Source organism: Notothenia rossii (genome assembly GCF_949606895.1).
Source record: "Notothenia rossii genome assembly, chromosome: 5".
NCBI classification, from domain to species: Eukaryota; Metazoa; Chordata; class Actinopteri; order Perciformes; family Nototheniidae; genus Notothenia; species Notothenia rossii.
The window spans coordinates 13,232,105-13,256,018 of record NC_136903.1 but is presented as its reverse complement, the minus strand read 5'-3'; the positions used below and the strand labels follow the sequence as shown (position 1 = coordinate 13,256,018).

General features: G+C 41.5%; 1 protein-coding gene and 1 long non-coding RNA gene across 3 annotated transcripts in view; one reads left to right on the top strand and one right to left on the bottom strand.

Annotated features, from left to right (window-relative positions):
• LOC307039031 overlaps positions 1-23,914 on the top strand; it is a 69,336-nt gene that overhangs the window by 9,498 nt on the left and 35,924 nt on the right. The gene's annotated exons all lie outside the window — the stretch shown is intronic.
• Positions 304-6,257, bottom strand: LOC307039238 (G-protein coupled receptor 22-like). Of its 2 annotated transcripts, XM_079681106.1 has the most exons (3): positions 5,803-6,257; positions 3,633-4,733; positions 304-2,700 (listed from the first exon to the last, which is right to left on the bottom strand). In XM_079681106.1, the coding sequence occupies exon 3, from the start codon at positions 2,694-2,696 to the stop codon at positions 1,383-1,385; it is 1,314 nt and encodes a 437-aa protein (XP_079537232.1). In that variant the 5' UTR covers positions 2,697-2,700; positions 3,633-4,733; positions 5,803-6,257; the 3' UTR covers positions 304-1,382. The 2 variants fall into 2 exon arrangements, with proteins under 2 accessions (XP_079537232.1, XP_079537233.1); XM_079681107.1 differs by having other exon boundaries at positions 3,633-6,257.

Below are 23,914 nucleotides of genomic sequence, written 5' to 3'. Positions count from 1 at the left end.
ATAATCGTGATATCAATTACTGACCCAAATAATCGAGATTATGATTTTTGCCATAATCGAGCAGCCCTATTTGCAACCATATTAAATAATTATTCTTATTTATTTAGAGCAAACTTAGTTCATAGACAACTTCAGCTAAAAATAAAAGGCTGTCTGAATTATTATCTATCAGCAGCGGCCACCTGGGAAATACAATTTCACTGTCTTATTCCTTGATAAACAAAGGACACGCACTATTAGTAGACAAACACAGGAAGGGAAGAAGAACTTCATTATCTGTGATAATGGATTGTAAACAGAATCTTTTATTAGGCTTTAGGATTTTTGCAGTAGTTCTTTATTGCAGTTATGGATTTGCTTATTTGGAGAGTATTGTCGCTAGTGTTATTAAAACAGACAATTTGATAATACAACCATTTTCAAAATGTTCCTTCAGTTTGATTAAATAACTTCTTTGTGAAAACATAACATCTGAGAAATCTATTCACTTTGAGAATTATAAGAATATTTGTTATTATTTATTCATTCTGTTCTCTATGTGCTCTTACTGTCACAGTCCCACCATAAAGTAATGCTCAATGCATCAAACCAAAATAAGGCAACTGTAGATTTTCCATTTGGCTCAAAGACATGACTGTTAAAGGGAAACAGACTAGGCTTTGATTACATCTGGTTTATTTCAAACCAGGTGAAGAGAACCATGGTCTTCTGTTTTGTCTATGGAATGCAAGTGTTCTTCTTTAACTCTAGAAGAGTGATTGTGAACGATACCCCTGCAGCTTTTCAGCTATAGCAACAAAACATACATTACTTATGACTTTCTTTCCATTCCTGTGTCTCCATGTTTGACCCGTGTGCCTTCCCTCAGAGGGCTCAAAGGCAATAAGGTCAGTGGTCAGTGGGGATTGCAGGTCTGGTGTCGGAACAAGTGGCATGGTGATGGATGGGAGTAATCTCACGGTTGTCACAGAATCACAAAACACTTTACTTGGTGGAGCGGAGAATACGAAACCTTTTGCTGCGTTAGGTGAGTGAACACGAGATTTATTATAAATATACATAAACATAATAATTCCTAATGCTCTCTCTATTTATATACCTTGTTTACCCTATGCTGTACATGTATTATGTATATACACAATGCACTGTATGTTGCTACCATTACAAAAAGCCATGCAATATCTACAGTACAGTATATGGTGTATCTATGAAACCTACTTTCAATAAATAGTAATAAATTATCCACCTCTTGTTTTTGTACATTCTATTGCACATATTATTTACATTACTGCTTTGGGTTAACATTTTCCCTTTTTCATCATGACCTGATGTCAGTTTTAGCTGCATTTGTTGAATGTCTACCCTAAAAATAAGGAATTCCTTCACTCCACATCCTCAGAAGACAGACATTTCTGTCGGGCATCTTTGTCCTCAAATGTCACCTTTTTGTTCCTCTTTGGGTCGATCCAGGAGTTGTGGATAATGGCATTATTAGGAGTGGGATCTGCCTCAATGATTGACACTACTCGCTTCTTCATCTTGCTTTTCAAGACTTTCTGGAACTTTTGCCTAGTGAAGGCATACAATAAAGGGTGAAAGATAGTGGTCCCATAAGCCATGACCAGGAAGCCAAGTCTTAACTTGACCATTAGGTCACTGGGGCCCACACTCAGGATGACTGTGTTGAGCACTGTGATGGGTGTCCAGCACAGCAGGAAGGTAGACACAATCAGGAGGGACATCCTGAAAACCCTCTTTTGGCGCGCTCTCCTTTCTCTGTGGCGCTTGACAGCCCTTCGCAAGGCGATGATGAGAGAGACGGAGGTACGCATACCCAGTGTGGGCATGCGGCTGCCACTGCTCTGTGATGTATCTGTGGCCTCCTGCTGTGGTGTCATGGCTGTCATGGATGGATTTTTCCTGCGAGCCTTCTTCTTCTGTGAAGCGTGGAAACGCGTGCCAATGCGAATGTTGAGAGCCTGCAGGATCTTTGAGTAAGTGATGAGCATGACAACGACAGTAAGGAAGAAAATAGGAATCTGAGCCAGCAGGTGGTAATACAGGTCAAGTTCTGTGTAGTACTGGTTAGTGTGGACCACATTCTCCACCACTGTCTGGTTCAGATCAGCTTGGCCTTGGGCGAAGAAACCCACCTCAATAAATGGTACCAGGAAGCTAATGAAGGATAACACCCATATGCCAGCCAGCAGGGTCAGGGCACGGCCCATTGTCAGCACCCGGTTGGCTGGTTTGACTGAAATGTCGTAGCGATCAAGGGTGATAGCCAGCACATTAGCAGCAGTGGCGACGCTAGCGAAGGAGACGCAGGCTTCATGGAAGCAGCAGACGAGTGCAGTGTCTCCCTCCAGGGAGAGCAGCACAACCACAATGGTGAGAGGGATGCAGCACACACAGATGAGCACATCCAACACATGAAGGTTCATAGTGACGATGTTACTGACAGAACTAATGAGGTTTGACTTCATACAGTAAAGGGCAAGCACAGTGAGGTTAGAGCTCAGGCCCAGGAGGATCTCCAACATGAGGAAGCCAGTCAGGGAGACCTGGAAACTAACAGGATAGGGGTACGGGCCGGGAGTTGCCGGACTCATGGTGCGGCTGATGGGCTCGGTGTTGTCGGTGACCGTGACGTTGCTCATGGTGGCTTCTTGTTCACAGCAGGGAAGGATATGCATTATCCTGTGTGTTGGGAGAAGAAAGGAAGATAAGTTATAAAGGGGGGGAAAGTAAAAGGAGAATATTTGAAGTGTGTTGTGGCATCTCTGGAAAATTGTGATTAACACACATCGGAGAAATCTTTTCAGATGTAATGGTGCCAGTTATCAAATGATTAGAAAGCCTTTTGTGATTTTAAATGAGAAATGCTGAGAGCAGAGCTTTAATAGTGCTGGAACTTTTTTTCTGCCATGCCCTGCTGATTAGATTTCCTCACTACGCACATGGGATGACTAGTAACTATCATGCCTTAATCAGCTTCTTCTTCTTTTATCACCATCCTTGATCAGATGGTTTTATCCAGTGCTTCATAACAGAAACACTTTGGAACAAATTAAAGTCTAATCACCTCTTAGCCGTGAAGGCTTAGCAGAGTACTGTATGTTAAGGCTTTGAAGTGGCTAGTTGTGGCATAGTGCTCTTTAGGGCTCTTCTGAACTGAACATTAACACTGACATTGTTTTAATATATTAACCTTTACTGTAAATATACTAAATGTAGACCAGAAGTTCTGAAGGCAATGATGGAGAAGGATTATGTAAACCCTATTTCGATGGGATTAATTTTATAGGGATGAGATGAGTAAAATGAGTGCAATGGTGTTACATAAGAAACTTGTCATTTCTGGCAGAAACTTATTCAAATTATGATTACTACGTCACCAGCAGGCTTCCAACTCTCAGAGATGTCTGTTCAGACAGGACTTCAATATTTCATGTAATAACGTGTGCACCAAAATAACAGTTGGTATTTATAATTAATAATTGGTTCAGGGTAAAAAAAAAAGACATGTACTTCAAAATAAATGGAAATCAAACAACCTACTGTACACCAATTCAATCTGAATAGAGGTCTAGATGACATGGAGAAAAACAAATGTTTATTTTAATATTTACCCTTGCCTCCAGCACTATCTGAGTATCAGGGCTGTGTAATCAGGCCATAGAGTCCATGTTGCATCCACTGAGACGATCATCGCATCCAAACATAGCTAGTGGAAGTGTTTCCGCTCCAGCAGAGCCCCAAAGCGAGGCTTTTCCCTTTTACTGCTAGTCCCTCCCCGAGAGGCTGACAGCCAAAAAAACACCTGTCCGTCGCGCCAAAGAGCTGCCAGCTTTTTCTTCCTGACCTCAATGGTAAGAAAGCTAAGGAATCAGTCAAATACAGGCAGTGGATTTCAGAGAATAATTTATACGCTCGTGTCCTCTGCAGATTTTTTCTGTCCTCTGGTACATTTGCTTTGGTGTTGGTGTGAGCTCTGATGGATGAGTGGAACAGGGATAAGATGTCGGAGCCACCTCCTGTTTATGATCATGATATTCCCAGGCAGGAGAAAAAAATCCAACCAAGAAAACAAAGAAATACAGACCCCTCAGCAGGGCTGGAATGTACTGCTCATAGTATTATGATCCAAATCCTTGCCTTTTGCTTTTTTTTGTCCTCAGTGAAAAGATATTATGAAGCTCTGTAAACACAGAACAAGAGTAACATCCATTAGGTCGTACTCCAAGAGGCAGAGTTTGTCAGTTGCACATGAAGTGTTCTCGGTGTAAACATTATGATGTCCAGAAATCAGTCCGGGCAGCATCCAGGCCGAGGTCCCCCCTCGGAGCACTAATGGAAAAGATCTTCGTTCTCCATGTTTGTCATTGTCTCTGTACGCATGGCTCCAGATGCCACTGACTTGTTAATCCAGCAAAGGTCCCCAGTTTTCCCCTCGACATGCTGATCCCTAACTCACTGGAGATGGCGTGAGTGGAGCAGATTATTAGAGAGCATGCGAGACCAATCACCATGACATGTGTTTTTATACGTGCATGGGATAGGGGTTGAATCAGCAATTCACGGGGAAGGTCATCCTCATGAGATAGGAGTGAGTTAATCAGATGAAAAGCCTGTATAGATTTGCAAGAAGATCCCAGACAAGAGTTGGACTTATCAGGCGCTGCGTACAACACTGTCTGTCCTTCAATGCCACATATTTCTCTCACAGTGACCTAAAGAGAAAAGATAAAGTGGATGATGGAGAGGGAGATGGGAAGAGAGCAAGTAGGAGAGGGAAGAGTGGGGGATGCGTTAGTGAAAATAAACATATCCTGAGCAGAGAGGCGACGAAGAGGGTCTCATTAGCATAGCAACAAGCCCCTGATGGTTTATCATGTTCCTGTGCATCGCTTGATTCACTTTACATCTTTGTAATTGCATTAACATAACAGTAGTACTAATAAAGGGCTGGCACAATAGCAACTGATATACAAGCCTCCTGATTTGAGATAGCATATCAACTATAATATCTTTCTATGCTTGTTGTTTTTAAATTATTAGAGGAAATTGCTTAATGATAATTATTGAATGTCACTTCAAAACCGTCAGTGGTGCTTACAATGGTCCTACAATGTTCTTGATAGGCCAGACCCGCTATGGACTTTAGTGCAATGTGATTCCACGGGGAACTTGTCATAAGGACATGGATGCCCTCCCTTGTATCACAATATGTGATCCGTGTTATTCTCTTCAGAGGAGCAGGTCGGTCATTCTCCAAGGTTGTTTCAGTGAGGGATGCCATACTTAACTGTGCCACAATGTCAGCAGAAATGATCAATGACACCACGCTACAGTACCAGACAGGTGATGATACACCAGGCGTGTGTTGAAGAGCCAAGGGTACATATCAAGTTTGTTATCAGCCTGACACTTTGGAATATAGTACATGTGTTTATCTGTAAGATACAAACAGATGCTATCACAGTGTGTAAAGCATCCTAATGCATAAACGAAAAAATGCATTTTAGAGTTTGATGTTTTCAGTAACAGCTGCTTAGATTTACAAGATTAAGACCAAATATATATTATTAGTAACAAATACGTTACTCAACCGTTTCTAAAAAAAAGTCAGCATTACATTATGAATGACAGTATATAGGAACCGCTAGTTTCCAATCACATGTGTTGGTTGTGGTGGAGATGTTTGGCATTGAGTTATGTTAGCTGTCACATTCTACTCGGATTAGTGCTGTAAATCAAACCAATAAGTAGAGTGCCCCATCAAAACACAGCGGAGCTCACCATGCAGGGTAAACACAGATGCCTTGGAGTTGGTCCCTACACCACGCTGTCCCCTCTCAGTGCAGCTCTGCAACAATCCAGGTTGCCCGATTGAAACTGCTGGTTGATCTTCTGCTCATTCCAGCAGTAATCCAACAATTTGAATTGAATATTGACGAACATACAAGGGTCACACAAACGACAGATGTTCTTTCCCATGGGAGTCCCACACAGAAACAGCAGAAAGTCCATAGAGATTAGTCCTGACAGGAATGTTGTATTCTTCTTTTTCTCCTTTTCTCCTTGTTAATTCTTATCCATCCATATGGGCAGGTTTGTGAATACTCATCACAGCAACTCTCTGTTGCGCTGCCTCTCTTCCTAACTGTCTGGATAGGAGTGCAAACCATCCCACTCCTGGTATCTCTCTATCTCCCGCTCTGCTCTCTCCTCTCTCTCCCTCTCTCTCTCTCTTACTGCGGAGGTTTGCAGTGCTCCTCCAGTCCTGATTGGTCTTCTGTAACAGGCTTAACCCTTTACTCGCCGGCGAGGGGAGGTATTTCCTATTGTTCTGACTCTATCCTCTCTTCGCTGACAGTGACTCTGTGACCACCCAGTTGTAGCTGTAGTGATTTGCAACAAAAAAAGCTTCTACTACGATTTTGCACGGGTCTTTAGATGACACTGCGCTTAGCACACAACCTGCTGCAGAGGCAGACTGCTGAAGGAAAAACAGCAGAAAATACAGCAGTACAGATTGATGTATTAATTAGCTCAATGTAATGGACAAGTAATGTGTTTGTGCACCGTAGGGGGATTGATGAGGATGGAGGGCAAGCTGAGGAAAGCAATATTTTTATTGTATTTATTTTGCACACACTTGGGTCTTAATGTGCGAGTGAGTTTGAGAGACAGCAAGACTGTCATCGAGGAGATACATTTTCGCAGCTGTGAATTGGAGAAATTGATTATGCAGGAGATAATGAAAGTCAGAAAAGAAGAGATCGAGGATAGTGGCTTTCTGATTGATAGTTTCAATTAAGTTGCTCGGTCAGATCAGAAAGCGGTTGACCACCTTCCATTCCTTTGTCAAGGCTCATTTGTCAGGTACAATTATTGCCAGAGGGCATCTTGGGACCTGAAAGCCTCCAGTAAAGAATAAAGGGGCATCTGTCGCACTGGCAGGGCTACTTGATAAACGAATGATTACAGCCAACAGAAAATAAATCAGGTTTATTCTGATGGTGGCAGTTTGATCATTGCAATTTGCCAGGCAGATGTTTGTCTTCAAGGCATTTCTAAGTGGACTTGCTGCGCCGGAACAAGGATACAAATTTGACAAGGGTTTTATGAGCTACTACCTTGGCAGTGAGGAAACAGCTTATTCCCTTGGTGCTGTACCAATGTAATACACATTTGAGGTCAAGGGGAAAACCTCAATCACACCCTGGTATTATTGAGGGCATCGGATTCCCCAAATCATAGAGACACGTGCGTCTCTTTCACTTGACAATACGAACACCACCACTTATAGGGAAAACATGTACTCTAATTCTCAATGGATCTTAATGTTGCATGTTTCGGAGCTTGGCATTCACATCCAGAGGAATTGCATGAAAAAAAAGCTTCTCCTGGTTTGAGTGTGTGCAAAGCTTTTGTAAATATCTGATTTTGTGCCTTTGGGACACAACCATGCAATTCCTTAGGATTGCATGTTCGTGTCCTCCTTCTATGTATGCACCCAATATCAAGTACCTGTTTCCTGAATGAGATCCATCTGTATGCCTCTGGCTGTCAGAATATAATCATACAGCACATCAGTTCAAAACAGATTTTTCTGTCACTGTCTGCAATTCAAGGTTTCCTAACTGTGGGTTTCATGAGAAGCTTCCTGAAGTCAGTAGAAAGGGGACATGTTATGTACTCTTTATGAAAAGACAGGACTGACCACTTGACAGCCCTCTCACTGCTATTTAGGAATCCTGTTAGTTTAGAGAAGGGTTAAAAAATGCCGCAAAAACACTGCATTCCCAATATGTCTGAAGAATGGTGTAAATATTTCATTCCCATTAATATTTCATTCGGCTTTTTCAATCTGTCCCTAGACACTGTCTGATATTCACTACAGTTTTCCTCCCCCTTCACTCTTGAGTGCCTGTAGATGTCCATGGATATGCTCTTTGTGTACGTGTCAAAGTGTGTGCGATTCTTTGCAAATCCAATACTTATTGCACACCTTCCGTGGTTTATAAGTCAAAGAGGATAAAAAAAGATGCAGATGTGCCGTCAGTAACCATCTTATTTCAAGCCCATGCTTTGTATGCCAAACATCAGCAGGCAATTTTGGTCACTGAGGACCCAGCACTCAGACTTTTATCTCCTCTCTGCAGCCGGGACCTGAACTTCCATTTGGTGCCACTGTGATTTGCTCAGGATTGCTCTGGAATAGTGCAAGCCCAGCGCTGATGGAATAGCTGCTTTCAAATATGGAAGTGGTCTGCTGTCATCTGATCGATTTAAATTGTCCTTTTCCCAGACCCTGAAGAACCTCTGGTCCAAACACACATGGGGTGTTTCTCAATCGCGAGAAAAGCTGCTCCAGAGCCACTAGTTCAAGCATACTATGTCATCGAGTGCCGCCGAAGTACTGTTCCAATGTCCAGCAGACTTGGAAATCTACCGAGCACGGCGTACTTTGTTTGGAGAAATGTCGAGGCTGCACATGTGTAGACTCTGCGGTCTTAAAATCCCCACAATGCTTTGCGCACGGACCAATTTCCCCAAATCTGTGGTGGAAAATGTAAGACGGGGCCTCTCATGTGACGCACACCTGCACACTTGTTAGCCTGTTCCACTCTTTGTTTTCCGAATGCCAGGAAGTATTCTTGCCTCGCTTCTGAAGCAAGACGCTCGGAAGACATGTGCTACCAAGCAAGCGTACTCGAGATTGAGAAACACCCATGGACTTAGGCAGTCATACAGGAATTGAAAAAGAAAAACAAGGTCTCTTGAGATGCTCCTATGTTGATTTCAGACAAGAAAGAGACAGAGAAAAAAATGGAGGACCATATTCTAAGGTCCTCTGGTTCTGGTTTTATTACACGGCAGTTTGCTTTGGCCTCAGTCCCATTGAGATCCCTTTACATTCATGCTCAGTAAGAGATGGAAGTACCTTCATCGAATAAAATACTAGGATAAGAAAAGAAGCCCATCTTCGCCTCCTCCCATGTTGAACAGTGATGAGATGGATGAGCAGCAGCTAATAACAAATTGCAACATCCATCCTAATGTTAACGGTCCTCTTCGATCCCAATACAGATTCATTAGTGCTGAAGTCGCTTTATTAGTGTGTGACATTTAGTGCAGTACATTGTGAAAGGGAAATACAGTTCATTTGGTTACACAAAAGAGTAGAGCCCTCAATATATTGTGTAATTAGTTTTCAATTATGTCATACACTTGTGGAATATAGAGGTGTTACAATGTAATTTAAAAGCGGGAAAAACAAGAACTAATATAGAAGAAAAGTCTGTAAAGAGCAAATATTGTATTGGAGAAAATTGTCATTTACTAGATACGAAAGAGGCCATGGGTGTAATATCTTGTGAGCGATAACATGAGACAAATTCCATGGTAATCATCTTAATTATTTACATAATTCATTATCTTAATGACACTGCTTGCATTTGACTTCTATGTGTACAATAATTATTGCCAAATGCAGCTTCAACCTATCAAGCTTTGTCTAATGCAGGCTTTAGACTACACAGTAACAGCTTGATAGTTCCTATTTTATTGGTATTTACTTGGGCTATTTTATCTGTTTTATTGTGTTGCACTGTTGGAGGAGCCTGTGACCTAAGATTTTCATTGACGTATCTACACTATAGCTGATGTACAAATGACAATAAAAGCCTTGAATCTTGAATAGTTGATGAACCTGAGGGGAGGTTGGGTTACGGGAACAAACCTAACCATTGAGCAAGACCAAAGCTTGTTGTTGTCAAAGCAACCATCACAGCATAAGAGACACTGTGACGTCCCGAAAGAAAGACTAACTTGTCAGAATTGTTTTTGCCTCATTTCACCTCAATTGACGATTGTTTTTTGGACATTGGCCCAAACTATAAATACAACTGCATTATGATGGGGTTATTGGTTCCGTTATGTGACACATCCTTTCTTTGAACCAAAGAGTGTTATCTTTCCTTCATGATGTACGGAGACAAAACCTATGGTGACGTCTTATCCAGAGTCTCCAAACATTGCAATAGTATTTCTATAGTGAGTGATTTGAGTGCCTGTGGTGGTCAGCAGTTCGTTAGTAGCCTATTTGGACACATTGAGACCTATTTGTCAAAGTTCAATCTGGGACACATTCAAAAATAAGAATACATTGTATTGCTCATTTCAGAGAAAACCCTTTTTATCTTCTTACCCTTTTTGTCTTTACGAACAGTAACAACATGCTTTTTACACAACCTCACTACAGCAGACTACTTGGCCCTTTAGTAACTGGCTGGGCTTTTGAGTGTGATAAGAAGTGCAAAATACTTATTTACCCCCGAGAGGCCGGTGCTGCCATGTTTCTGCAACCGTGTTGAATTACCTTTTTAAAAAATAATATTTTGATTGCCTATCTTTTATAAAGTGCACCTTACATATACAGCTTATCATTTGCTGTAATATTCTTAGTTCATGTCATTTAATGCGTTTTATTGTTATAGTTCTCTCTCTCTCTTTCTCTCTCTCTCATATTTAAGGAATAGTCCTTCCTTCTGTTTCGGTTAGTTATGAGCTCTGCCTTTTGCAATTGATTTACAGTCCTTGTGGCATTGCGTGTCAGTAAGGTTAGAGCCATAAAGTCAAACTAGGTGTAGCCAGCTGTTTAACCTTGACCATGAGGCTAGGGATTGAAAATGTAGCCTTTTCAATCCCCAACATCAAACCACACACTCGCCTGGGATGCATTCTTTGCTGTTTCCTGCTGTACTGTGACCTCCTCACTGTTCTCTGTCACGGAGACAAACAGCTTCTTTTCCATCAGCGCCTCAGAAGTCGGCCACTTCCTGTCAAGGCGCAACATCTGTTTACGTAAGCCATGTCAAAGAGCATTGGCCAAGGCGTGGGAACGCAAGGCAGTGCGCGGGGGACCCCACACTCACCCACAGGGAGGTGCGAGTGCACTGGAAGGCTGAATCATGGGGAAGCACGTAGAGGACAACCACACACTATGCAGATAAACACACAAATGCAGGCTCCTCCCTACAGGCACTCGGCCATCAGAGCACTCAGTGTTTGTCATCTCATTTCATCTGTTCATGTGGCGGCCCTGGGGAGTTCATGTTACAGGAAAAGCCACAGTTTTCTTAAAACTGCTTTTGACAACTAGATTAAAGACTTCAGTAACCAGTTTATTTTTCATTGACTAACTTGTAAATGGGTCAGCAGATTGTGAATTGCCTTTGTTTCAAATGCATATCAGCATGTTGATTATACATGCTTTGTGCAAAGGACATTTCAACCCCTGAGGCTGTATATCTGTGTGCACGTGTGTTTGTGTCTGTCTTGGTGCATTTATGTTACAAAGACCATGAGGCTGTCTATGGTTTAAGCCTGTCTGCCTCACTGGCTTTTCTGACTGACTGTCTCCCATACAAAGCCTTACCCCTGGGTTCAGTACCCACAGGGGACCAGACAGAGAGGGAATTCCAGCCTTGAAAGAAATAATTTGCCAAGGCGAACCACGAAGACCATTAGGCATTGAAGGCCTGAGCAACATAGACAAAGGACTTCTTAATGGAGCACAATGACATTTACTAGAACGCCAATATAGAGTCATGTTTGGCAAGTAAAATGTCCGTGCTATTAAAGTTTCTCTACTTTAAAGTTAGCTCTGCCCTATCACCTTAAGGAACACATTGTCATCTCTTATTTTGGGTCTGGTTTTATTCTATCATCTGTTTTAGAAAAACCCTATATTTTGATTGCTATGTAGCAGCTTAAAGGTCCTATGAGGATAAATAGATGGGAGTTTGCACTGGAGGGAAAAGATGCCTACATCATACGAGCCAATCAGTTCTTCCAATAATGTACATCCAAGGGAGACTTTGTAGTTTGAACACTTTGGCCTTGTGGTCGCTAGCACCAAACAAGCTTGTTTTTCTATTCTGTATCCTTTGAGTTGAGTCTTTTGGGGGGATGGAGGGCTCAACCTCAAATAGATAGGCCAGTGAACACCAACACTAGACCCACTTATAAGCTGAGACACTCTTCTTTATACACGTACGCATGTGTACGTGTATAAAGTGTATAACGTGTATTTTGTGCACAAAATGGCCTACAGACAAACACATTAAATTAGTATATATTGTACATTACTGTCTATAAACAGTCACACGTTATCCTTATCAAGATATACAGTAAATATTATTTTTGAGGAAGCTCGACCCTCCCACAAAAATGAAAAGACAGCCAACAAAGGCATTTCTGCTATCTTTTTTTCACACCAAGAGCAGATTCCCTGCACCGTGATTTATTTGGCTCTTGACAACTTACCTATTTCAAATGAAATGTAATGCCTCCAGGGAAGTCTTCCAGTATTACATCTTGTAAATATAGACGACATGACACAAGCTTTTTGCTGTTGTCCCCCACCCCCTTAAATTGGCAATTCTTTCCACCCCCTGTCTTGTGCCTTCACATGGGTCTCTTCCTTCTCTCTTCCCTCACCAGCACCTAACAATAATTAGCCAGTGCTAGCTGTCGTCTTGTGCCTGTCCCTACTCGCACCGTGTCAGCGAGACCTCTCTTATCTGCGGTCCTCCACTAATGGGCCCCTGCCTTGGCTCTGACAGCCAGAATGACCCTTTCTTTTTCAGCCACTACCTCGTTCATTAAAGTGGACCTATCATGCTATATTTGAATAATATAGTGTAGGACCATACCTATATAAGGCATATTTATACTTTTTATTTTTCAAAATACCAAACAGATCATGCATTTTAGCCATTCCTCATTTCGCTCAATGTAACACTGTCTTTGCATGGGCTGATTCTGTGAGAACAGCACCACCTACAGGCCTGGCATATGTACTACAACGTCTCCAGCGCTTTCGAACGGCAATGTCCGTGGCTGTCTCCTCCTGATTGGTGGAGATGGCCCATTAGCCGTAGCGCCACTTCTGTGACGTCATAGAAGTGTTCAAATCTGGATCAGTCTGTATCAGATCCGTTGCAGCCCCTTTTTAAGAGATTTGGGTATGGAGGAAAATAGAGAGGGTTTGTTTTCTGACACTTGGTGAGTTCCCTAGAACACCGGGGACACACATTCATGTATAAAAGACGTACAAAAGTGCATTTTGCATGATATGCCACCTTTAAGGCTTGCCTGGAGCTACTGTGGCACAGGGATCAGTACCTTTATCCCAGTGTCTGTCACACCTGGTGGGATGGTGGGAGCGCGCTTGGACGCATATCCCCTTCCCTTTTCAAAGTGTGAACTGAAGGGAAATGCAAACCCTTGGTATCATCCTAACTTTATTCTGTACGGCAGGATGTTATGATCCTGTTACTCCTCAAATGTTTGAATGAAAGGAAATAGATGTCAATCATGTGTAATCATGAGTTATATGAGGTGCTCATTCTTATTCTGCATGCTATAGTGAGCATGTGTAGCAGGGAATCGAGCCCTTTATTATACTTAAGGGAAGATATATCAACCTTCTTACAGGTGTAGAATAAAGTATTTTCTTTGCCATTTTCCATATTAGTCTTGTGTCTTTAGATCACAGCTGAATATTTAGCCTTTTTAAAGCAGCAGAGACACCAGGTTTGGTTTAGTCCACCATGCGTCAGTGGGCTGAGTGTTGCTCAGGAGTGTGGCAGCCTGTGTGGGTGGCAGCAGTAGGTGGCCTTGCTTATAGGCAAACCAGGCTGTTGCCCTTGATGGTCTGGCACAGGGTCAAGGCAGGGCTGGTCACTACAGTCAGCACTTTTCACTGACGAGGCACACACTGTAACACCACTGGGTGACTGAAAGTGGGTATTTGTTCGTAGATGCATGTACAACGGAAGATGCTATATAGAGCATGTTGCTGCCCAAGTGTTTTTCTTTGCATCACGATGAGTCATGGTAAAGTAGATTGCCAAACTATTTCTATATAATCAATGCGTCTTTGCAGATGTCACAGTGGCTGACTCATACCCTCCACTGTAACATGCACATCTCGTGTTGTGTGCTTAGTTTTTGATCCTTTGATGAAACACTTCTTTCCGGTACTAGAAAATCAAGCAGTAGTTCATTCGAATGTATCAAGAACCAAGATTATTATTCAGATCTTGCTGAGGCGTTTAGTTATTTTGTGATCATTTCCCATTAAAACATGTTTGCCTTCACTGTGAATAACTCTGTCTATCAGCACGCAGGATGGTGATGCTCTCAGGCTCTTACTCATCTCTGCAGAATGTGAATTGATCATACTTTATCCAGGCAGAAATCCAGGTGGGATGACTTGGACATTTAACTGAGGGGAGGGATTTTAAAATAGGTGGTTGGTGAAAGGGCTGAAATTCAAACTAGTGTAAAAACATGGACATTATTTATTATTCTGTGTTTATTCTGATTGAAATCTAAATTCGCAGCGACATATTTCAACAGGCCATGTCTCCAGCACTACGTAATGTAAAATGCACTGCCACTCAAATCTATTGTATTATCTATTGTCCTATCAATTAACTATGCTATTTGTGTTTATTTGGTCAATGCCTTATGGAGGAAACTGGCAGACTGGGCTGTGCAGATAGTCATGATACCAAACCATCTGGGAAGTAATGATGTGCGGTAGATTTTAAATTCGGCACCAGGCTATTCCGTGCATAAAGCAGTCTTCTCCACTGATTTGCAGTATTGCCAGCAAAAGCAAACGCATAAATAAAAGGTAACGTTATCATGGTAAATGATATAGAGAACTCTTTGATAGTTTCCAAATACACATTGTCGTATTTAAAATCATGTGGGACATTATACAATACAAATGTTCTCTGTGAATACACATTAAAAGCCAATCAGTGATGAGGACCATGTTAATATCTCTGAAAGTGTTAGGTGTGATCCTTGGGGAATTTAAGTGTTGGTTGTTATAAGCAATGAAGGCAAAGAGACTTATAAACAGGCTGTTTAGTGGGCCCTGTAGAAAGGGGCCTCGTATCATTAAACAAACAGATTAGATTTGGGTTCCGCTTGAGAAATTGACTGTAATTTATTTTGCTGGCTGGATGATCCGTAGCGATTGGATTTCTTCTGGGCTGTGTAAGAAATTCACGAAAAGGCATTAGCAAAACAAACATATAACAACTGCTCAGTCTTGATCCAAACACTTTTACCCAGAGACTGAGAATCATTTTGGGGTAGCTTTCCAAATGGAATGATGAAGCAACCAAGGTTTTATTTTTTACAAATTGAAATGTCAAGATCGACTCCAGAGGTAAGACTATATAACAGAAAGCGATGTCAGTAAGACGTTGAACTGATTAATGTGATGGATTGATAGGCTGTCTTTATGACAGGAGAGTTGGGGTTAGTAATGGATGGTGTCCCTCAACAGGAGAGATCTCAAACGGGATATGCATGCTGTAGTGCCAAACATGGCAAGCAGATGGCAAGCAACAGGGCCCTGTCAGTCCAGTGTAGGGCTGTGTGCTTGGAAGAAAAAGTAGAAAAAAGGATGGATGATATCAGGCCATCTGTCTACATCACAACAAGGTGTCATTTCAAAAGGGGGAAAACTGGCTATTTCTTCAGATCTGATCTCTACAACTTTTCCTTTGCATTCTCTGTTTTTGAGTTTTTATGCAACCACAGAGGCAGAATCATAATGACGCTTGTTTTAACATTTCTATATTTGTTTAAGGATACAGCGTAGAGGCACTGGTGTTACTGACAATCCCCTTGCTGTACCTTCACTCTGCCACTCTCTTATTATAGATCTTTTTTTTGTATCTCCCACTCAGTCTGTCTCCCTCTTCATCTGCGATCTCGCACTGTATCAAGTTCATTTCGGTTCATGGGGGCAACAAGCGATGGTGTTGAAGAAAGATGATTTGTGACAGACATAGGAAGGAAGCTGCCTGTTGAAGGAGGCACTGAAGTTCACAAATATGTAACAGGGATTCAGGCTGTTACAGAGTGGAAAGGAGTTTGTCCGCCTACACACTCTGAAGACCAGTAGATGAGAGTCTGGGCCTGGCTGAGAGGCTGCTGGCTTGCTGTTCTCTAGCAGGTGGTGCACATTTTGCAGTTACAAGAAAACACTAAGTGTAGGCAGCAAAGAGGAGGTGCTGTCATCTATTCCTGAATCGAACACAGCCGATCTGAACCAATTTGTGGCAGCATGGATGGTCACGCAGAATGGATGTTTATTCTGGCTCGATGTTTGGACTCAGTGATGTTTCGAAAATTACACAACATTAAAACTATACCATCACTCGGAGACTAACGTTTTCAGCACTAGCAAACACCCCAACCAAATAACAAAACAGAACCTCTGCCAGCTTTTATCAAAGAAAATATTTGACATGCCATCTGTTTCGTTTGGGTCTCCTATGCTGAAGACATTTTGTGAGTAGCAAACATATATGGTTTGGCACACATTGCACTTGATTCTGAATTGCATTGTGCTTTCAGTGTTTATATATACCTACAAGTACCGTTTATCTTGTTGTCAATGGAAGACCTTTTTCCTTAATGATGTTGTCAAGAGATAATGAACATGGCTGAGGAGAAAGTAGACCAAATCTTTGGGATCATTACAAAGGTAGTTTTATCTCTGCTGAATGGTTATCTTTTCTATAGTGCTGTATTCCTCCTGGAGCCATGTGGATCATTGTTATATGTGAATGTCTTCAGGCCAATGTAAGATGACACTCTTTGTACTCTCTAGAATTTCTTTTGATTTGTTAAAAGGCTGAGACCTTTAAAGCATGTACTTAGTTTACAGTGACAATCAATGGAAGCCAAAATTTCATGCGAGGTGTTTTTCACCTTCATAGATAAGGAATACCGCCTCAGTGTTGTCTCTTATCAGCATGACCCAGAAAAGTCAAAAAGGACTCAGGGGGGCATTGCACTAATTCAGATGTATTCCACATGCAGGACCAATAGAGGGATGAACAGTGAGTGAAAATGCATGAAGATGAGCCCTGCATTCCCACAGAACTGCATAATTTGAGATATTATGCAAATTATTAGGAGATTATTAAATCACCATTGGTTTCCGCAATAAGGATTAAGGTGGGACTGCTTGGGATTCAAAGTCTCTGAGCTATGCTTTCATTGGTCAAAGTTAAAACCTTGGTTTAATTCTGACTGTTGGGCATAATTCAGTAGTATTATCAATGCTGTGAGCCATGCTGTATGTCAAGAACCCCCTCTATCCTTCCAATGCTAATTTCAGATGAGTTTTGCGTTGCATGCCGTTATGTCCATTCAGTAGGTGCCAATTGTAGGTCTGTTATCCCTGCGTAAAGATTCAAATGCGAGAATACACCTAATCTGCCAGATGTGTGCAATATTGTCTTGCATGTTTTCTTAAAGCTTGGGGAGGCAGTTCCATGATAACCTTGTTACGTCGTTTATTTCAAGTGAAACCTCAAGGTAGGTGGTTCTCTGGAAAAGGCAAAAATAAAAACTGCCAGAATTTGACATTCAAGCCCTCCTGCTGATCAACCTTTCCCACGCACTTTATACAGTAAGATCGAGTACCAATCATTCATTTCAAACATCATTCTTATCACGATCCTCTGATTGCAAACTTGTGGGACTGTAAAGCTCTTTGACATACTGTGATTTAAAGCTCTAGGAGGTTACAATATCAGTAAAGCATTTCAGCCTCACAGCTACTAGCTCAAGGCTCAACTGTTATCAACATGTCTCTCCATCTGTAAAACTCTTTGATCTACAGTAATTGTCAGATTCTCTTTTTGATAGGTCTGTCTTCCTGTTTTTTGTTGCTCTGATGTGTAAGCATTTGTTGCAAATGCTCGAATTGAAACTTTTCCTGCAGGATATTTTGCTGCAGAATCAGGCTTTTGCCACCTGAGGGAATGTGCGTATGCATTTGTGGAACAGCCAATGATAACTCTTTCTGAAGTGACCTGCGCAAAAGTCTTCCTTCACTGGCTAGATTTTCAAACTCCCGACAACAGAGCCATGAGGAGATGCAGAAGTGTAAATGTTTATTATGTTAAAGGTTATGGAATGTTTTGCCCGAAATGGCCCAAAAATATACTGTACTGCCTAGCTCGGCTATATCACTGAACACATAAGATTTCAAATTCGTCCTGATCACAATTTACGTAAGTTTAAGGCTGCTCTGTACTGCAAGTTAATGGTTAAGCTGCAGGTGAGACTTTGATTTCTTGTCTGGTGAAGTTATTCACTTGCCTCGAAACTTTCATAACTCTAATCTACAGCCAACTTCAGCATCATCACGACTGTCACAATAATATTTCAGTGTTATATTGTATAAATGCAAATGAGGCAGCACTAGAAGGATGGCAGAGGCTTTTCTGTGTGCCCCCGCGGTTGATATTTACACTAAACTGAACACTGATGCTGAGTAATGTTGGATGATGGGCCAGCTTGTCCAATTCCTAAAATGTGATATGCTCCAGTGGCTCAGGTCATTATACTCTGAGCCGGCATTTAGAAAGCACTTTTAATGATAGGATTTCTATAATAAATCGTTAGAAATTACAGTCACGTGGAGTCAGTTGTCTTGCTTGGAATATTATTTAGTTGCTAGTATCAACACTACATAGCTTTGCATTTGGCTTTAATCAACAAACTACTCGTATTCTGTCACGGACATGATTTAAATACATCTGCATTAGAAAGTGAGAGTGTTGTAGAGCTGAAACCTCCTTATTCTGTCGAGCTGTGTGTGTGTGTGTGTGTGTGTGTGTGTGTGTGTGTGTGTGTGTGTGTGTGTGTGTGTGTGTGTGTGTGTGTGTGTGTGTGTGTGTGTGTGTGTGTGTGTGTGTGTGTGTGTGTGTGTGTGTGTGTGTGTGTGTGTGTGTGTGTGTGTGTGTGTGTGTGTGTTTGATCCAGAAATAATTTCACCTCACAATTTCTGTTGACCCTGAAACACTGTTTGATGAAGAAATGTGATTTCTTGCTATTTCTGGAACCTCTTCTTCCATGTTGATGTGTGAGTGTGGTTTACTCAGACAGGCATTCACCTCTCACATTGATCAAAATGACACATCTTTCTCTTTTTCATTCTCTTTCTTTTACCTCTAAAACCCCCACCCTCTCTCCGTTCAACCCCACTCCCACCACCTTCCCTTGGGCTACAAAAGCTAAGATGGAGGGAGAGATGGATGATGTTGTTTTTAACTGTGACATGTCTCCATGCAAGTCGTTCCATTATTATTCATAAATAATTGGCCAGAACAGTCTGTGGGAACTATTTATAGAGCTGATTGCTGTTTTGCCAAGGAGCCCAAACTCCTAGAGCTTAGTTTTTTCTCCTTTCAGGATTACTCGACTGAAAACATGACCAAAGTTTTACTTTCAATAAAGCTTGTGATGAAGCCCTTGACCTCAGGTTGATTGTGTTTGCCCCACAACACTGGTCAGAGGCCACAACTCTTCCATCTCACCACTCCGAGCTGAGGTCTCTTCAACAGTTTGGCTTGTGTTTAAATCAGGTTTAAATATGTTAAATTCTCTTTCACTGGCAGCCAGAGGAGGCGTGTGGCGCAGTGGACGGGGCCTTGGTGTTGGAATCAGGGGGTCACAGGTTCAAACCCCACTGCAGTCAGCATGTCGTTGTGTCCCTGGGCAAGACACTTCACCCCAAATTGCTCCTGTGGGGATTGCCCACAGTATTGAGTATGTAAGTCGCTTTGGATAGAAGCGTCTAATAATTACCATGTAATAAACTCCATCTCTCTTCTCAGGATCTATCTTCCTCTTCAGGTGGAAATCAATACGGACCGGTGATGCCGGTTAGTTACACTGGATTAGACCTCGTAAAACAAATAGCTTGCTAACACATAAACTGGTGTTGTTGTTTGATATGGTGGTTACCACACTTTAAATCACCACCAATGTTAGATTTTGAACTGTGCCTTTTGAAGGTTAAATGTGTGAGGGACAAAAAGAGGGAGCAGGAAATCTTAGCAGAGAACAATTAGGAAGTGATCAGATTGGGAACAAAGGAGTGGATTATTTAGCCCTCATGGTTCATTATGATAAGCAGAGCCTTTTGGAGAATATTACATGAGTGTTAGATTAAACTAAATGAAAGGGAGACCGCTAGCCGTCCAGAATGCACATATTGAAGATGTAATTTGTTAGATAACATTTGAATTTGCAACTAGGAAGAGAGCAGAATGTAAAACTAGATTTTTATAAAGCATACATTTTGTTAATTCACCTAGAACATGCATGTGGGATTAAGCACGAGGAAGGGCTGTCGGGATGCTTTCACAATCACCAACCTCGGACAGGTTACTGTTTCTGCTGAATCAGGATATTGGATGTGGGGTATGTTGAACTTGCAGCATGAAAAAAAAGAAAGGGTAAAGAAAAAAAGAAGGCATGATGCAGATAAGCTCTGAGACGATTTGCATGACAATAAAGAATTCAATTTCAAAAACATGTCGGAGCTTTGCACGTGCTGTAGCAAAGCATTGCCTCATAAAACGCTCCATCTTCCCCGCAGCGTGACAGCATGAGAACATGGCTGGAATGCAGGATGTGACGAGGCTGTGTGGTGGAAACAGCCGGCTGCCATTAGTATGCAGCGCAGACCCGTCTTGTCTCGCTGGACCTTTGCAGAAACACTCTCCCCCCAGAACAGCAGATAAATTGTCTGTAGTGAATGGAGCAGCTGAGGCAAACCTGTGCCCTTTTCTACACAAGGAGAATTCTCTTGTGTCGTTGGATTTTTCTCCACACACAGCAGTCACTCACAATAGTCTAAAATACAGCAGTTTGTATGAATAAAAGGGTTCAAAGTTGCTGTAATATTTCCATGAGAAAGAGTAGCAGAGACAGAACGTTATTAAGGACTGCTCCATCAGCTTAGCTCTCAACTCCTGAGTGAGTTTTATCAGAGAAGGCCCCTCAAGCATGACTACAGTAATGAACCTATTAGCCATGAAATTGACTTTTCTGATAAACAAGGAACAGATGAGAGTTTAGGGGACCAATTCCGCATTTCAACCCTTTTGTTTGGAATCCATAATTACATTTGAGCATTAGTAATTCTTTATCAAACGGATTTTCACATGTGCTGAGGAGTTCTTTGTCATGTTTTTAACTTTGCCTTTTTCTTTAGGTATGCTGCAGAATATTAATTGTCCCTAAATAACCCTTCACCATAGTCATTGTTTAGGAATTCAATAATGGAATGCTAATTTTCAAAGCAGTGTATCATCAAATGACTCAATCAGTAAAGGCAAACGTCTCTGCTTCCTGAAATAGCACATTTAATCAACTGCTGTGTTGACACAGCAAACTTCAGGTTGTCATAGTGAGATTGTCTTTTGTCTACTTTTAATTAGTGCTGAAACACATGAGTAACTCCGGGGGATACTTAAAAGTTCAACCATAAGCAACGATTGGCTTCATGCAAAGAAAACTTGTACAAATAAGTTATATCTTTTTGCATTCTTCATATTTTCTGTACTTTACTCTTAAATTACTACTGCAACTCCCTCCTGGCTGGTCTACCTGCATGTGCCATCCGACCTCTGCAGCTCATCCAGAATGCAGCGGCTCGTCTGGTCTTCAACCTTCCTAAATTCTCCCACACCACGCCGCTCCTCCGCTCCCTTCACTGGCTTCCAGTAACTGCTAGAATCCACTTCAAGACAATGGTACTTGCGTACCATGCTGTGAATGGATCTGGCCCTTCCTACATCCAGGACATGGTTAAACCGTACACCCCAGCACGTGCACTCCGCTCTGCATCAGCCAAACATCTCGCTGCACCCGCACTGCGAGGGGGACCCAAGTTCCCATCAGCAAAAACACGTGGGTTTGCTATCCTGGCTCCAAAATGGTGGAATGAGCTCCCCATTGAAATCAGGACAGCAGAAGGCTTACACATCTTCCGGCGCAGACTGAAAACTCATCTCTTTCGAATCCACTTCGAGCGATAGAATTACTAACACAGCACTTATAAAGGACTGGCTTATCTAAAGCCAGTTGAGTAGCACTTCAAATGTTTTAGCTCTATGAAACCTGATGTACTTATATGATTCTGTTTTCTTCAAGTTTGTATTTTGTTGGTCGAACGCACTTATTGTAAGTCGCTTTGGATAAAAGTGTCAGCTAAATGTAATGTTAAATATAAATGTAATTCTCGAGTGATCCAGGCTTGACCACTTCCCAGTCTGCTGCTTTCAGACATCAGGACGTCAAGCTCAGTCATTTTCTTAGTGCTGGAGTTAAATCCACTAAAATGGATTGTAATTTAGGTTGAACAGCCCAATAAAGAAATTGTGCGGTATCAAAAGTGCTATTGATTACTTGTTATGAACACATACCTACTCAACAGATGTTGTTTGTCGCTATTAAATAAACAACTAATACAGTTATGAGTCTTATGAATTTCACTGCAAAAAGAAAGACATGTTTCAAATGACGAATTACGAATTAATATTCTTGCTTGACATCTGGTGACTATAACACTTTGAGTGCACACACAGTGACATTATTATTCACTAAATGCCATCAGTGTGGCGAGCAGTTGGGTATTTTCTGAAGCAGGTGGTTTGGGTATTATACTGGCTAAGGGTTGGAATACCAATGGACTTCTGCTGTTGCAAATATGGACCAAACAATGTCAGTGTGTAGAATGGCCCATAATAATTTCCTATTTGCATGGATATATTGTGACGTCCAATCAACACATCCCATTGTGTCAAGTGTCAGATCCTGGTTGATTGATTGTACTCTTTCTTCGCACCCCTCTGCTCAGAGCTCAGCTCTGCAATGACAGAAAGGACACGAATGAATAATGCATATCTTTATCAACCCATCTTGCAAGCACAATGCTTGGAGAGAAAGAGATTGATAGATAGAGAGAGGAACAGATGGATAGAGAACGAGGGAGATATATTACAGAACTGATCAAGATGGACACAGTACATACAATTAGAAGTTGTAACACAATCTCACAAAGTCTTACACAACATGTGCAATAAAATCATTGCAGCCAGTGACTTTCATTAAGTTAACGGCGGTAATATGAGATGACTGCTATTGTTTTGAAATGAACTGTGAGACTTTAAAATTAAAAAGCTTTCAGGGGGTCCATTGCTATCTTATCTGATTAAAGGATTTTATTTTTTATATCTTTAAAGATCTTCCTATTTCTCTCATAATTCACAATTTGTAGGCCAAAGCCATTTTGTGCCTTTGCTATTCCAGAAAGGAAAAATTAATCACACCTGCTTCGATGTAGTTAATTCTTGGAACAGAACTCAACATTGCTTTGGAGTGAGTTATACTGTAGAAAGGGTATCATAGTTTCAGCTGAAAATATCTAATTTATTAAATTTGCTGAGGAGCCATCCATGGCCAAGGTCTGAGGCCAACCTATTGAATTTGTATCAGTTGCTCAGGAGCTTTTTTTGGAAGGTTCTAAATCACTCTGCGGCTAAATTATATTACCCTCCTGCCTAGAAAAACAAGCCTGCCGCCTTCTGTTACACACCATTGGACAATACTGTTATTTTTTGACTATATTGTTCACCAATGCAATCGGTAATTCTCTCTGAAACTAAAGTGGTTTATGTGAAGTGGATGAGAGGAAAATAGAAAGAATAAGGAGATAGGGTTGACACTTTAATCTTGTGATATGTCTTGCGTGAGTGTTCAAAGTAATTAAGACTAAATAAGATGCATGAGTCTCGATAAATTGAATTTCAAATTAGCTATGCGTATTCACAAGCTGACTAGTGATTAACAACATGGCGATTTTAACATATGTTGTGTAAAAAAAGGTTATTTTCTAAATTTGGCACACACCTTCTCCAAATAGGCGTGCAAATGAGGTACGATCCAGGCCACAGCAGATCAAGGAGAAGCCCTTAGGAAACGGTTACTCAACCCTATA